General features: G+C 35.6%; 1 protein-coding gene across 6 annotated transcripts in view; it reads left to right on the top strand.

Annotated features, from left to right (window-relative positions):
• The window catches only part of ADAM23 (ADAM metallopeptidase domain 23), an 83,583-nt gene that overhangs the window by 49,302 nt on the left and 17,365 nt on the right, over positions 1-16,916 (top strand). For all 6 annotated transcript variants that reach the window (XM_075028211.1, XM_075028210.1, XM_075028212.1 and 3 more), the window contains exons 15-24: positions 1,058-1,157; positions 3,810-3,881; positions 4,663-4,749; positions 4,905-4,985; positions 7,543-7,593; positions 8,064-8,127; positions 9,748-9,853; positions 11,282-11,401; positions 12,390-12,558; positions 14,624-14,735. In XM_075028211.1, coding sequence (XP_074884312.1) covers positions 1,058-1,157; positions 3,810-3,881; positions 4,663-4,749; positions 4,905-4,985; positions 7,543-7,593; positions 8,064-8,127; positions 9,748-9,853; positions 11,282-11,401; positions 12,390-12,558; positions 14,624-14,735 — 962 coding nt within the window. The remainder of the gene's footprint in view (positions 1-1,057; positions 1,158-3,809; positions 3,882-4,662; positions 4,750-4,904; positions 4,986-7,542; positions 7,594-8,063; positions 8,128-9,747; positions 9,854-11,281; positions 11,402-12,389; positions 12,559-14,623; positions 14,736-16,916) is intronic.

The raw sequence follows: 16,916 nt of genomic DNA, 5'->3' as shown, positions 1-16,916 counted from the left end.
ATTTGGGTAAAGTGGATTTTTAGTCTGATCCTATACAGCTTTCTTATGGCTATAATTACTTTTACTTTCAAAATTAACCTTATTAACAGAATCAGATGAATTGAACAGTTTTAAAACCCTGTCATGAAATCAGGGATCTGGAATGTAATCCATCTTTTAAATGAAGCTGCAGGGAAAACAAACTGTCGTGGTTTAACCCCAGCCAGCAACTAAGCACCACGCAGCCGCTCACTCACTCCCCCCCATCCCACTGGATGGGGGAGAAAATCGGGAAAAGAAGTAAAACCCGTGGGTTGAGATAAGAACGGTTTAATAGAACAGAAAAGAAGAAAACTAATAATGATAATGATAACACTAATAAAATGACAGCAGTAATGATAAAAGGATTGGAATGTACAAATGATGCGCAGGGCAATTGCTCACCACCCGCCGACCGACACCCAGCCAGTCCCCGAGCGGCGATTCCCTGCCCCCCCCTTCCCAGTTCCTAAACTAGATGGGACGTCACATGGTGTGGAATACACCGTTGGCCAGTTTGGGTCAGGTGCCCTGGCTGAGCATGAGAAGCTGAAAAATCCTTGACTATAGTCTAAACACTACTGAGCAACAACTGAAAACATCAGTGTTATCAACATTCTTCACACACTGAACACAAAACATAGCACTGTACCAGCTACTAGGAAGACAGTTAACTCTATCCCAGCTGAAACCAGGACACAAACTTAAGAGAACACCGCATTATGCATGCAATTGAGAGGATGCATAGCAGCTATTATGGTAATGTGGGTTTTCACCTTATTAAGAAGATTAGAAGACTACAGTTTAATATACTGCAGATCCATATAACAGAAATATAAAAATGCAAAATGTTTAAAAACTTCTTATTTTGTTCTGATTTTACTGTTTGAGAATAAGATTGAGCTGACATACTGTTGCACACAGTGGTTGTAAGAAACTGGGATTTACAGTATTAAAAAAATGTTTTGACCCCTCCACCCCCTTCCAGTAACTGTTGGTGTTTCAAGGCATTTACCCAGCTAATTTTTTGCCATTTTAGGGTGTACCATTCCAGGAAATTCTCCAAATGCAGCATTGCAGAATACAAAGAATTTTTACTTCGAGGGGGAGGTGCCTGTCTTTTCAACAAACCAACAAAGGTAATAAATATGTTGGTAGTCAGCACCTCTGCTAAACATTGTAATGAAAATGTAATAATTTCACGAACACCCATCTGTTCTCAAATTTATTCAAATGTCTATGTGAGTATTTTCTTGAGATTGCTTGCATTAGCTGACTGTTCATTTCCATAACATTTAAAAATAATCTTAAGAAGAATGCAACTTGTTTTCCATCAATTCTTCATGCTCAAATAATGACAAATATTGCAGTTCATTTTTCACAGCTATATACATCCCCACTCAGCATAAATGCGCTACTTATTAAGCTGGAAGTAGTGCAAAATAAATCCAGAAGTGAGGCTGTAGTGCGTGCTCCACATAAACTTAATTCTTGGACTTTTTGCCTGAGGTTGTTAAAAAGATTGCCAATTACCACACTAGGAATCAATAGCTTACTTCATATAGACAGTAGCAGCTTGTGGTTTTTCTCAAAGTTAACTTCATTTCATTTCTGACGTACTTCCAGCAAACGCTGTAATTTATAGCTGTTTCCTTGTACCATCCATTGCTTTTTTCACCTAAAAATGTACCAAGGTCATAATTTTTTCCAAGGCAATATTAGCTTGACATCCTTCTAAAGCTGAATAGTATAAAAATATTCCATGCAGCTCTTTTTGCAAAGTAAGATGAATCCAAAGTATTAATATTCTATTTAATTATGGTGTCAAACTTGCTGTCCTTGTAGAATTTAATACCATGTGAGACTATTAGGCCATTCTGTTTAGTGTGCTCTACCCTTTGATAGACCACCACCTTGCACAATTAACTAAAAAAATTTTGCTTGTTAGAGTGTTTTTTAATCTTTTCCCAGGGTAGCAATCTTAGAATAAGAATGTAAGAATTCTTACAGAAAAGAGGAAGTAGGGAGAAAGAAAAACACAGCTTCATTTTTTGATGATGGCTGTCTAGCAAGGTGATGTGAACAAATTGTCAAATTGACTTTATCTAGAAAAAAATCTGGTTTACTTCCGTGAAAATGCTGCCAGGAGAATGGTTGAATTATCTTTGTATGTTATCTGTGTCAGTGTTTCACAGCTTTGAAGTTAAAGTCCTTTGGGGTGGGGTGGGGGGTGGAATCATACAATGTTCTGAATCCTATTATTTGCAGGTTGGGAGGTAAGGTAGAAAATGGTGTGTTTAATCTTTAGGTAAATGAAATATAGTTGTGTTAAGCAGTCACCATGTTGTCATTTTTAATTATAACCTTTTAGTTATTCTCTGACATGTATATGAACATTTGGTGGTTCCTCATTAATGCTGTAGGAAATTTGTGTGTGCTGTATTTTCTTGCATTACTCTGGTTGACCCCTTTTTGTTTTCTTATGGCCTACAGGTCAGATAACTAGGTCTGATGGAGAACTTAATTTCAGGTTCAGAATAACAGATCTTGCTATTTCCACTGAAGCATAGTAGTTAACAGTGACTTCTAGAGGGGGAAAAAAAGAAATTTCACTTTTCTGAATTGTGTCGACATTGCTAGTGAAGAAGAGTACATATGAGTATTGCTTCAGTGCACCCAAAATTGTGGGTGGTATTGATTACCTATGTAGTTTATGCAACGAAAGTAAGATGTTTTCTTTCTTTTTGATTAGGCGTTATGATTCTTGCCTCCCTCCCCCCCATCAAAGTACCAAGGAAGAATTCCATCCAAGTTTATAAATAATTTGTATTGTATTATATGCTAGATTTCATATCCTGATAATCCTCAACAGCTGTACTGCCACTAAGGCCATGCAGAAAGAACGTGTTTATTTGCATCTTTCACCTTTATCTAGCTGTAGATTTATCTGTTCTAATTTTAACTTGTTAACTTTTAAATTCTCATTTCAACCATGTTCTAGTGATGATTGTGTTTTTGTTGCTAATATCCTGGTTAAATTGGAGATTCCTGATACCTTTATAGGATTTTAAAGCAGAATTATTATATGGAAAACAGACAAGGTTTTTGCAAAATTATTTGTGTGACAAGACTGAAAAATATCCTGAATCACCTTTAATCAAAATTATGATATGTGAAACCAGTATGGAATTTTTATCATCCTGAACTGTAGAATTTATCTGTATTGTATATATCTGGTCCTACAATTAACTGTTTAGCACTATCTGTATGTGGTTGTGTTATTCTAACTTATTAATAAGGCACGTAGAACTTCCTTTTGGCAGTGTTTCTTAATGTTTATTATTTTCATGCACAAGCATGTTACACTGGAATAGACAGTAGCTAATTGCATGAGCAAGTATGGGTACCTGAGTAGATCCCAGAGATCATATTGCTGACTGGTTTCTTGAAGGAACTGTCAGAGAAATGGGAGTCCATAGAATAGGAATGATGTTTAAATGTTATCCCCATGACTATTATTTTATTGTCTCTCTGTTTATCATAATTTTGAGATCAGTATTCTCCTAAAGAGGGCTAGTATTCAAGTGACTTAGCTGTGCATCTTTCATGTCTGAACAATCCTGACTAGCAGAACTTGAAAAACATCCTGCCTTCCCCACTGCAGTAGCATGGCATATATATTCTCTGTGAGACCATATTTCTGTAGCATTGTGGAAGTGGGCTATGTGGGACAGAAAAGTCATTTGATACTAGTTTTATTCTTACTTTGGGGGGGGCTTTTTTGCTTTCAGCTCTTTGAAACTACTGAGTGTGGAAATGGATATGTAGAAGCAGGAGAAGAATGTGACTGCGGTTTCCGAATGGCAAGTAGAGTTACATATTACCCCACAAGTCTTTCTTACAAAATATATTAAGATAAATTATGTGACTGGTGAGGGAGAGGGAAAGGTTATGGAAGTGAATTTGTTTTGCCTATTGTTAGGGAACAACTTCATTCAAGGACTGTGTTTAAACATTTTTTTCAAGTGAGAATAAGTACAAAGACAGAGATTGTCCTCAGAACAGTTCCTGTTACACTAGTGGCAAGATGTAGCTGTTTTCCAGCAATTTTTGAATTGCACTGTAGAAGTGCTTACCCCTTTACTTTTCCTGGATAGCGTGCCTGGAGTGGTAGGCTCCTTATCTATTCTTTGGAGATAGGTGCCTGCATTTGGACAGAATAAGTAAACTGTTGTTTTCTTCTCTGGAAATATTCCAATAATGTTTTTGCAAAAATCTACCCTGTAGGTTTGAGTCCCAGTTCTAGTATTTAATTATAATTGCACCCATAATAGTTTTCTTAATCTTTTTTCTGCACTGAATGCAATTTGACTAAGCAGCATGCATTTGGCACAGGCTATTCCACGCTTATGAAGAGGCTTTAGAAGGTGTGAATCCCCTTGTTGCTAGCACATATATGCCACTTTTTTCCCTTTACTTTAGTATTTGAGCACTGCAAAGGATTTTTCCAGCTGATAATTTCAAGTCATCAGTGCTGAACTGAATCTTTTGTCTGCTGGTGCATAATAGTTTGTTGGAAAGATTGTGAAGAAAAAAACTTATTTAAAATGGAAAACTAAAAATTTTGCTTAATATTTTCTTCAGGAATGCTATGCAGACTGTTGTAAGAAGTGCTCTCTTTCTAATGGAGCTCATTGTAGTGATGGACCCTGCTGTAATACATCGTGTCTTGTGAGTGTTGCTGCAGTATATCTATTGTTCTTTTCAGTTGTCCATGGAAGTCATGTGCAGCCTGTTATAGTTCAAAGAGTGTTTTCTGTAGAATGAAAAGGAACATCTTATGTAGACAGTAATCTTAGTCCTGAACTATATTCTTCATTTTCTAGTTTTTCCCACGGGGCTATGATTGTCGATATGCAGTGAATGAATGTGATATTGCAGAGTTCTGCACTGGAGATTCTGGCCAGGTATGTATGCAGAAGCTTTCTCTTCCTACACTATTGATGTTTGTTTGCATTCATTTTTATATCAAATTAAGAGGAAAATCTGGGTTAACAAACTGCACACTCATATACCCAAAATAATGGGGGGTGGGGGGGTGGGGGTGTAATCCTAACAAAATTTTTTAAACATAAGAATAAACTATCATAAACTCAAAAAAAAATTAATCTAAGTGGACTTAAAATATGACTTCTGTAGGGTTATTTGTTTTTTAAAACTTGTGGGGTTTTGTGTATCTGTACAGTATTTGTGTCAGACATCCTCCTTTACTCTTTGACTGGTCTATAGTGTAAGTACTAAGACTATACTGCAAATGTGAATGGATTAAAAGGTAATAACAGTAAGATTTTATGAGATTAAATAGTTTATAAATGTAGAAAATTACAACTAATCAGGTATACAATCATAAAATCATTTAGGTTGGAAAAGACCCTTAAGATCATGGAGTCTAACCATTAACCTAGCAGTGCAAGTCCACCACTAAACCATGTTCCTAAGCATCACATCTACATGTCTTTTCAATACCTCCAGGGATGGTGACTCCACCACTTCCTGGGGCAGCCTGTTCCAGTACTTGATAACCCTTTAGGTGAAGAGATTTTTCCAAATATCCAATCTAAACCTTCCCTGGTGCAACTTGAGGCCATTTCATCTTGTCCTATCACTTGTTACTTGGGAAAAGAGACCAACACCCACATTACTACAACCTCCTTTCAGGTAGTTGTAGAGAGTGCTAAGGTCTCCCCTGAGCCTCCTTTTCTCCAGGCTAAACAACCCCAGTTCCCTCAGCCACTCCTCATAAGACTTGTATAAAGTGTTACGTTTTTTTAAGAGTGTGCACATGTATGATAATTTTAAAAGTAGTGGATTTTATGCATTTCTCTTGAAAACATTTGGCTAATACTTAAAAGTATAGGAATAAAGAGCAACCAAAAGGTTGTTTTAACTTGAGTTCTTTTAAATAGTCAACATTCTGTACATATTCTATTTTCACAGCAACTTTGATGCTTTAGGTGATATATGCTCCTTTTCAATACTGAGTATTTAGCTTCAAGGTTATATAAAAACTTCATAACTCTCTGCTACAGTCATCTACTGCATCAAGTTCTGAGCTTTGAAGAAATAAGATTCAGGATAGATCACATGTCTCTCTCTGGGCATTGGCTGTAATTATAGATGCCAATAAATTAACAGTAACCTCTTTTTGTATTACCATCTGAGACATCCACACTTACAGATACATACCTGTTGCTGAGTTTTTATTGTAAATCTTTTATTCTGTTGATGGAGCCTTCTTAATGGGAGGGAGAAGGGCTTTCTTAAGCTGGAAAGGCTGCCCTCAAAGTATTGGCTAATACAGTTGTCATGGTTTAACCCCAGCCAGCAACTAAGCACCACGCAGCTGCTCACTCACTCCCCCCATCCAGTGGGATGGGGGAGAAAATCGGGAGAAGAAGCAAAACCTGTGGGTTGAGATAAGAACGGTTTAATAGAAAAGAAGAAACTAATAATGATAATGATAACACTAATAAAATGACAACAGTAATAATGAAAGGATTGGAATGTACAAGTGATGCGCAGGGCAATTGCTCACCACCCGCTGACCAACACCCAGCCAGTCCCCGAGCAGTGATTCCCCACCCCCACTTCCCAGTTCCTATACTGGATGGGACGTCCCATGGTATGGAATACACCGTTGGCCACTTTGGGTCAGCTGCCCTGGCTGTGTCCTGTGCCAACTTCTTGTGCCCCTCCAGCTTTCTGGCTGGCTGGGCATGAGAAGCTGAAAAATCCTTGACTTCAGTCTAAACACTACTTAGCAACAACTGAAAACATCAGTGTTATCGACATTCTTCTTACACTGAACTCAAAACATAGCACTGCACCAGCTACTAGGAAGACAGTTAACTCTATCCCAGCTGAAACCAGGACAACAGTACATTGCAGCAGCAGACCCTTTCCAAATCTTCACAGGTCTCTTTTTGATGACGAAAAGCTTTGAGAATGGTCTGCTCCTAGCTTTAATAATCTGAGGCTTCTGGACCTAATGACTTGTTCATACTAAAAAAGTTTCCAATGCCAAGAGAACATGACAATTAACATCATAAAAAAACCACAGCTCTGTAAGCAATAGACTGGTAGGCTACAACTAGGTGCTCACTTACCTTCTTAGTGGAACTGAAATGAATGCAGGGGCAGTGTTGCAAACATGGCCCCAGTATTAGCTACCAAATATCCTGCTACTGACCACGTTTGTTTTGCTTTTCATTTTGCCTCACCTCCTTAACTTCTACTTGGAATATGCAGAAAGTTAGAATCAAACCTTGTATTTCATGGCTCAAGTTACTATTTTTTTTCATGTGTATTTGCAGTTATAAAGATTCCTGCACTAATTATGTTATCTACCCCCTTTATATGTTGTGCAATTGTCTTTTAAAACCAGGAAAATTCCGTATGTGATCCTTCAATATATTATAGTACAGATGATTTAAAAAAAAAAAAAAAAATCTTAATTTTTTTCAGTGTCCACCAAATCTTCATAAACAAGATGGGTATGCCTGTGATTCTAATCAGGTATGCAATGTTTTAAAATCCCTGCACATCAGCAAATAGAAATCAACCAATTACAAGTTTTCTTTCTTTAATCCTGTCTTCCATATTTCTTCATAAATTTTGTCTTTTGGACATCTCTGTTGCTTGTGCTTTATGCACTGTATGAATAGTAAAAATTTCTACTTTGAATAAAATCTGCTTGGTATCTTTACATTTTACATGTAGATCTTTTATTACACTCCATGTTAATAAGTTCTTTACAACTATGTAAATGAGAAGTATAAAGCAGCTGCTGAAATGTCGGTTTGTATTAAGCATCAACTGACTTTGAGAATCTGGGCCAAAATGTGTACTTCATCTACCCAAATTCATGAAAACTATTATATATCCCAATATGTGTGTGAAGAATCAAAATGAGACATTTGTTGGAGGAGGGGAAGGAAATGAAATAGTGTTCAGTTCTCATTGCTAACATGTTGTGTTTTGTTTAGGGTCGTTGCTATAATGGTGAATGCAAGACGAGAGATAATCAGTGCAAATACATCTGGGGATCTAGTAGGTTGACTTTAACTACCTTAAAAGTCTTTGTTTTGTATTTTTAGTATTTTCATTTTTTCTTCTTGCCACTGTAAGTTAAAGTTTTCTGCTCAGTAGAGTAGACTGCAGTGAGAAACTGTGGCTTGATTGCCCAGTGAAATTCTGAGTGTGGAAGTGTTGACAGTGAGATTGTTCTGACGTGATGTGGTAGGTAGGACAGCAAATGCTGGACTCTGGTGGAATTAGGTGAGAAAACATAGAAAATATTGGCAACTTAGAGTTACTGTTAGCAGGGGGGGCAAAATGGGTTTGAGGATTTTTTGGGTATAGTTCAAAACAAATGTTCTGAGATTTTTAATGACAGTTGTTAATTCCATTCTCCCAGCAGTGGTTCACGCTAAAGCTGCTCCACCTTGCTTCTCTTTGCTATACCATCCTACAAGTCAGGAAAATTAGTACATTGGTGTGAATTTAAATATACATATTATGAATTTAAGCCCAGAGGTGTTAAGTAAAATAGAATTGCAGTTGCAATGGAGTTTGTTTGCACCTGAGAGGGGATAAACACTCTGTGTAATGATTTTGAGACAGTTCAGCAGAGCAGAACTATCAAGTTGTCCTGTACTCTAGCACTTAATGTTTTCTTGTGCATTTTGTCTAATTATAACTGCCACTGCTGACACTGCCTATTTGAGGCGGAAGAATCACTCCATTCTAGGCAAGATGGAAGGGATATAGTTTTTTGTTTGTTTGTTGTTTGTCTTGTACAAAACAAGTACAAAAGATGCTATGTAAGTGTAAAATTGGATGGCAACATTTTCTTTGTCTTCTGATGCCTTTTTGAGCTTTATGTTGCCATTTCACATTTATTGATAATATTAAGGGTAATAGATGTTTTTGTTAACTAATTTCTTTGTATCTTACAAACTTATATTTGAAAATATTTGGTTTGTCTTCTGTACAAGTGATTTTACTGAAATTACTGTCTTATTTACTTTTAATATTTTATCTTCCTCTGTATAGTTGTTGTGCTTTTTAAAATTGATTTTTAGAAAAAACAAATGGGCTTGTTAGTAAATAACTGGGGTGCTGTTAGTTCAGATTTCTACTCCTACAAAGCAGTAGAAATTACACTCTGACTGTTCAACCCTGTTCTCAGTGAAGTCCTGAAAAATAAAATAAAATAAAATAAACATTGAGTTGATGTCAGAACATATGCTTATGGTATATGCCATGTATAAAATCTTTGATCTCCTGAAATACAGATCAGGAGTAACTGTAGTGCAAATAACTAGATTATATCTGTGTGCAGCTGTTATGAAGTGAACAAAAGTGGACCACAGATAAATTCAAATGCAGAAGACAATACCGACACTGTGGAGATTGCTTTTTTAAAAGTTCAGAGCAAATTTTGAACATTGAGATTATTTTAGAAAAGCCATCTGTAGGTATTGCAGTTCAGTCTGCTAGGTCCCCACTGTAGTCACTGGAAAATACCATCTGCGTACATACACATGTGTTTATGTTTCTGTTTTGTATTAAAAAAATACAGAGAACTACTGCAATAAATTATACAGGTTTTCAAAGCTCTTATGTTGCTAGTGGAAAGTATATTCCTTTTTCCTTTCTTCGTCACAGAGTCTTCAGGATCTGACAAATTTTGTTATGAAAAGCTTAACACAGAAGGCACAAAAAAAGGAAACTGTGGAAAGGATGGAGACCGATGGATTCAGTGTAGCAAACAGTAAGTTCAGCTTGGTATAGATTATTTGTATTTTAAATAGATTAATACTAATTTAATATTGTCTACTTTTTCATGAATGTTTGAGCAGTTTGTTTTGCATTATTTTGAATCTTTTTTCCCTCACAAGGTTTGCATCTTGAAAAAGTTCCACAGCTCATTCTGACAATTCCACGGGCGACTCAGCAATACACTTGTAAAGAATTCTAGATTTTCAGAAGAATGTACTGTGACTTTAATTCTTTCAGAGGGACTGGGGGATGGGGGAGCAAAAAGTCACAAGTTCCTAATAGACAAGCACCTCAGACTTGGTAGGGATAAACTAGGCTGCAAATGTTTTTGCTTGCTATGGAATTAATACCAGATTATGTTATTTCGAGTTTATTCCAACCTTTATTTTGACCAGAGGACCATTAGATATTTGGACACTATAGAGAAAATGGCTGATTCATTTGCATGTGATCATTACTAGATGAATATTTGATTAAATTTAGTTTTCAGGTTAATAATCATTAGTGGATAGACTTAAATTTCTCCTAATTTACCTACTGTTTTGTAATTTTTAATTAACCATGTAAAAATTTCAGTCTCGGAATGGTGTTTTCCTTCAACTATCTGATGTTTGTCATCAAGTGGCTTTTTTTTTTTTTTAATTACATGATTCACTTTTCAGATAGGTTCATAAGCAAAGAAGTTGTTTAATGAATTTTTTTGTATTTAGATGAGAACAGTGGTGTTCTGATATGTATATTAAACTCATCTGTACAAAAGCTTTTCTGGGTCAGTAGAGATATGCAGAAGAATGGTCTAGCTTAAGGGCCATTTTAATTTTTTGCAGTTTTAACAAATACAGTTTCCAGCATTCATCCAATTGCTTCTATGACTTAAGACAATTAGAGTAAGAGATGGAAGTTTTAAGCTGATATCCTTCTGCTGAAGATTGCTCATATAAAATAACATCAAATAAAGCAGACTACCAAAATTCAGGCACACACACTGCATGCTAATGATTGTTATTATAGTTCTGTTGTCCTGCAAGGGAAATAAAATAAAATTAAAAATTAAAACTTCATATTAACATACAGCATCCAAGCTGCTAGAGGGAGGGAAATATAATTTAGCCTGATATGACAAAGCTTTGTACAATTTGGCACCTCATAATTGTACTGTATTATATTTAGAGCACAGATAAATTTTTTTGTTGATGTGAACATTCACTGGCGCATTAGAATGAATGATTACTTGTTTCTGCCTCTTGTCATTTATATCAAATAATATTTTATTTCCAGACTTATACTCTGAAAGTCTATCATGTGGCTTATGGTAATATATTACTTAATGTGATCAGCAGCATCATTGCTGGTCTTTCTTTTTTGTACGTTTACTTCATATTATTCCAGTAACTTTTTGATTTATGTTTTCATTTTACAGTGATGTTTTCTGTGGCTTTTTGCTCTGTACTAATCTTACTAAAGTTCCACGAGTTGGTCAGGTTCAAGGAGAAATTATTCCAAATTCTTTTTATCATCAAGGACGAATAGTGGACTGCAGGTAAGAGATAATGCAGTGTTCCAACATGATTTTGCTTTGTCAAACCTAACTGAATTAAGATAAACATAAATGTAAAATCGTATGATTTTTAGGTAATTAATATCTTGCAGCAAAATCATTATTCTGAGTGGTATTTCTTTTGATTAAAAAAAAATTAAAAGGCTAATAATATTCCACATTTTAAAGAGGGCAAAATGTGGGTTATGCTCCTTGATCACTCCATCTGGTCTCTTCAGTAGCAGAACTTCACTTCACAGTCAGAGTTTAATGCTCAGCATTATATTTTTCTGGGGGCGGTGGACAAATCTGTAATTGTTGAAGATCCATATATTAAACATAATGTTTTTGCATATTATATCCTCAGAGAAATAGGTGTAGGGAAGTGAAGGCTGAGAGGGAGGAAACTGAAGAGTTGTGGCAGGATAAGATGTTAAGTTACGGTTTAGTTAAAGGGCAGGTAGATGGGTTTTAGTCTACTGTGCACAATACTGGATTTGTATTCTAAAGACATTGGCAGCATTGCTGTCATGCTAAGAATACTCTCTTACATAGTTAGGTGAGTGAACAATGATTCTTAACTCTTCTATTATTCCACTAGTATTTTTATTTAAATGTCATCACACAGGAAGTTATTTTTTTAACATTTTTCTAGCAATAGTATTTCACAATATTTGGGAAAAAAAAAAGAAAGGAAAGAAAAAAAAGAAAAAAGCTTGGCCCATCAAAGACTGTTAAAAAAAACCAACAAAGCCTAAGGGGGTTACTTTTTGAGTATTTGAGTCATTATCTAGACTTATTTTTAATCTGACAACCGGAACACCTTGTCAATGCTGTGGACAGACAGAAATACTTTATAATTTTTGTTCAATCTGTCTGTATGCTTGAATGAGAGAAAGGTATGAGGCTTTTAGTATCTACACTAACATATTTAATATTTTCAAAAGACTCCAGTCACAATACTAATAGTATCTTAAAACTTTTCTCCTAGTGGTGCTCATGTTCTTTTAGATGACGATACTGATTTAGGTTATGTGGAGGATGGAGCTCCATGTGGACCTCACATGATGTGTCTGGACAAAAAGTGCCTGCCAATTCAGTCCTTGAACATAAGCAGCTGTCCCATTGGTTCTAATGGAAAAGTCTGTTCTGGTCATGGGGTAAGTCTGTACTGGGAGTTAGCTAAGCTTCTCCAGCTCTCTCTGCTATATCTGATCTTGGACCCTGTGGAGTTATCTACCTGAAAGTCTTCTCAAGACCTGTTGATCTGAAAACACAAATGTTAGATTCAGAGGAAGACTGCCCTTCCGTGAAGCATAGCTAAAACTTCAGAAAGCAAAGTTGTCAAATTAGTTCTGCAATTGTATCCAATGTGGTGTTTTTGTTACTAGCAAGAAAGAACTTTGACATCAGTTATTGTAAAGACTTCTGTAATGTACTACCCATATTTCAAGCTACTTGCCATCTTCAGTTAAGCTTTTTCCTGCATACTAACACCTTTATAAAGTTGGACGTGTGTTCATGGATTTATACCTCATGACTTAGATAATTAAAATTCTAAACTGTTGGACCTCAACAGAGAAGATACATTCTTCTTGAACAGCTGCAAACTGTATCATTTTACATTCAGGAACATTTTATTCTGTTATTCTACCCATAAGTTCATTTGTCTAAGACAGTAGGTATGTTTTGATGAACAGATTCACTGTTCCATGTCTTAACTGATACTGATACAACATCGGTAAAACCTTTCCACTGTGGGATTCAGTGGACAGATACTTGCCTAAGGGGCTAGACTTTATACAAAGTTTTTTTCTTCTCGTTATGTGTAATTGAAGATGAATTTGAGTGCTTCAGAGAGGATTAAGTTCAAAATCAAGAAGAAAAATTTTAATAATGGAAAGTAAAGGATCTAGGAGTTCTAGAAATTGTCTTGGTACTTTTGGAGAGTGGCATGAGTGGTAAGGGAACTATGTTACCTTTTTTGTTTTGCTTTGGATGATTCCGATTCATAATTTTAAAAGAATACTTCAGCTGGTCAAACCTGCCATAAGATGTATTTATCTTCAGCTTCCTAGATAAGATTCTTCAGTCATGCTAAGAATACTCTCTTACATAGTTAGGTGAGTGAACAATGATTCTTAACTCTTCTATTATTCCACTAGTATTTTTATTTAAATGTCATCACACAGGAAGTTATTTTTTTAACATTTTTCTAGCAATAGTATTTCACAATATTTGGGAAAAAAAAAAGAAAGGAAAGAAAATACTTTAAGAAGAAGAGTGAGGTGAAAGTTAAATGAAAAAAATCACATGTACTACTTGTAATCATTGGTGCATAGGTTCTTTTGGGGTTTTTTTTTGACATTATGTTCCAGTGTCCAAAAGGCATTATTAGCTGATGCCTAATGACTGATTTCACTTCTAGTCCAATAATCAAAACTTCATTCTTTGTTTTGCATCTGTTTCTCATGTCATACTCTTTCCTTAGTAACCTTTTCTAGCAAGACATTCCATGTTCTTTTTCACATGGAAAGTTTATAGCTATTAACTCTCACTATTGATTTGATACTTTAGATTTTGTCAGTTGGATAGGTTTTCCTGTATCTGATAAATGTACTGCCAATTTTTGTGAGTCCTAAGTCCTTTTTTAGAGGTCATTCAGTTAATGTAGACTTAGGAAGAATTATTTCCTCTCTTTCTAAAAGATAAGCAAGCACTCCTTGTTGCTGCTTAGAAAAAAATGACAACAAAACTGATGAGAATCTTGCTATTTTTTATACATGGGAGCAAGCTGTTAATGAGAGGTTGTAAAACATGACCATATCTTGAACGTTTTAAACGCAAATGCTTGTATTCCTTCTGGACATCCAGGCTCAAAGTCTAGAGAGTTGGTTGGTGAAGATCTAACTAGTCTAGATAGGTTTTGGAGTTTCTTTTGGATGAGAATTTCTGTTATTTTTTACATCCTATGCAGGTGTGTAGTGCAAATGATGATGGAACCACTGGGAACACTTCTGCTTTTCCTAGCCTCTGAGTGTATTTAGAGGGTAAAAGCAAACTTTCAGGTTATTGATATATTATACTCATTCTAAACACTCAGTGCTATTGTTACAATATATAGATGGATGTCTTATACTGTGAATCAAATACCTAATTACAAGTTAAATAAACTTAATAAAATGTAGTTAAAAACCAACTGCTGTCATTTATTGTCTTTTCCAGGTTTGTAGTAATGAAGCGACTTGTATTTGTAATTTCTCCTGGGCTGGGACAGACTGCAGTATTGATGATCCTATCAGGGATACTGGTGGCAAGAAGGATGAAGGACCCAAGGGTTTGTGTGATTTCAGTTTTGATGTTCTTTCAAGTATTTATGACATTTTTCTGTTGTTACATGATAGTAGAATTAGCATATAGAAAAAGAATATTATTGTGCAGTCCTCTTAGACCCAGACAGTAAAATTCTGCTTCATGTAGATGAAGTAGGTCTTTCTGCTTTGAGAATTGATGAAACTTTTATGTTTCTAACCTAAATTTGGGGAAGCTTTCAATAGATGATGGTATGTACTTTCTGGTTTTTTTCCTTCATCCCTTATTCTCTATTTTTTATGATCATTTTCTTTGTGATTGGAAACTGACTAAGTGTAGCTCTTATTATTGATATCATAATTGAGTATTTATGTTTTACTAGAGATTTCCAGTTCCCTTAGCTGTTCTCAGCTAATTCAGTGGCATAAAAAAGGGAAAAGTGGAATGTCCCTGGTGAAAAAAGCTTTGATTCTTTGAAATCAGATTTAAATGGGAGAAAAAAAGTAAATCAAGATTTTAAGGAATTACATTATTCTTATGACTATTATTGCTTACTCATGTATTTAGTAGGTATTTCAACTGCATTGAAGTATAAAATACAAAGAGGAGCTATTGAGGAAATAATTCATCAAAAAAGTTTTCCAAGGAGGAAGAAAAGCACTTGAGATTCTCTCTGACTTCTCTGCCAAAGAATGTCTTTGGATTGTGCTGTCCAATTTTTTTGTCTTTCCTGTCATCAGGACATTGTCTAACATCAGGCTGTATTTATCCAGTGTTATGCATTTACAGATAAAGTTCCCAATAAACAACTGAGAAACCCAAACAAAATCTTCCTGCTATGTCCCAGTTCCAGATTCTTCTGTCCCTTATATAAGGCTGATGGAAAGAAGATAGACTTGTTTAAAAATGTAGTCCTTACAGCTCAGACTCTTATTGATTACTCATTTAAAAAATCCAAGGTTTCAAGGGAGGACAGGGTTTTGTTATGTCCCTCCAGAATGGCTCTACTTCTGTCTTGTGTGCCTTACTCTTTTGCCCCTTAGCAGAATGGTTCCAGTAGACCTTTACCAAGAACTGTTGAAGAGATCGTCTTGAAACAAGTTACCACTGTGAAGGAGGCTCTCTAGAACAGTCCAGATTTGTGTTAGGGAATCTGTGCAGGTGCTTCCTGGACTCCTAACACCACCACCATTGAGTGTAGAGCTGGCTGGTTTGTACCCTGTCTTACAAAGCTACTTGTCATTCCCATTTCCCATAAAAACCTTCATAACTGTGGAACGCTGCTTACAGAGTCTTAAAAAAAAAAAAAAAAGTGGAGAACAGCACTTTAGAGCTGGTTACTTCCCTTTCTGTGGGGATGAGGAGAGCAGTATTTACAGTTGTGACACTGAGAGTACATGAATTTTGTATTGCTCATTTCCAAATCCTGCTGGTAAGAAATAATTCTTTCCTCTATGAAAAGGTCTATAGGAAAAGCAACACAGAAGATACACTTATCTTGGTTAGATTTTTGTAATTCAAATTAACTCATCAATTTCAGAATGGAAATACCTTTATGAAAACTAATACATCGATGCTGAAATGTTCTGGGAAAAAGTCTTAAATGAATAGTATCTGCATGAATTTCTGCCAGTAGGTACAGACATAAAGTTTAGACTGCATTTTTCAATGGACTCCTCTGCAAAAAGGCAGAATATGTTTTTGTACAGGGTGGCTCAATGATTTCAAAAGACGGATTATTTTTACTTGTGTTGTTGTTGTAATTTATTGATGTTTGAGGCACCTAGCAATGAATTTACAAGCCTGAACACTGACAGCTACTATAATCTCTTTTGGTGTATGTACTAACAGAGGAATTCCTTTGTAAGAAGATGTCAGAAGAATACAGGAGTAGTTTTCTGTATTGTAAAGATCCAACGTACTGAAGTAGTTTCCATTTTTTTTTTCCCCCTTATTACCAGTACTTCCTATGTCATATGCCAGTTTACAAGTCTGAGACAGAAACCAAATACTTGTTTTTCCTTAGCCCTAAATTTGAGTTTTGTTACGTTTCAGAAACAGAACACTCATGATGTGAAAATTCACCAGATTTAAGATTTTTCACACCATAAATCCAAGCATTTTTCTCACTACAATTAGAGCACGTATAGCTAGGAAGTATTGCTGTTTATTTATATGTTGTTACAGTAATTGACAACTGACTGCT

This window comes from Buteo buteo, chromosome 5, assembly GCF_964188355.1.
Source record: "Buteo buteo chromosome 5, bButBut1.hap1.1, whole genome shotgun sequence".
NCBI lineage: Eukaryota > Metazoa > Chordata > Aves > Accipitriformes > Accipitridae > Buteo > Buteo buteo.
This window is presented reverse-complemented; position numbering and strand designations above follow the sequence as displayed.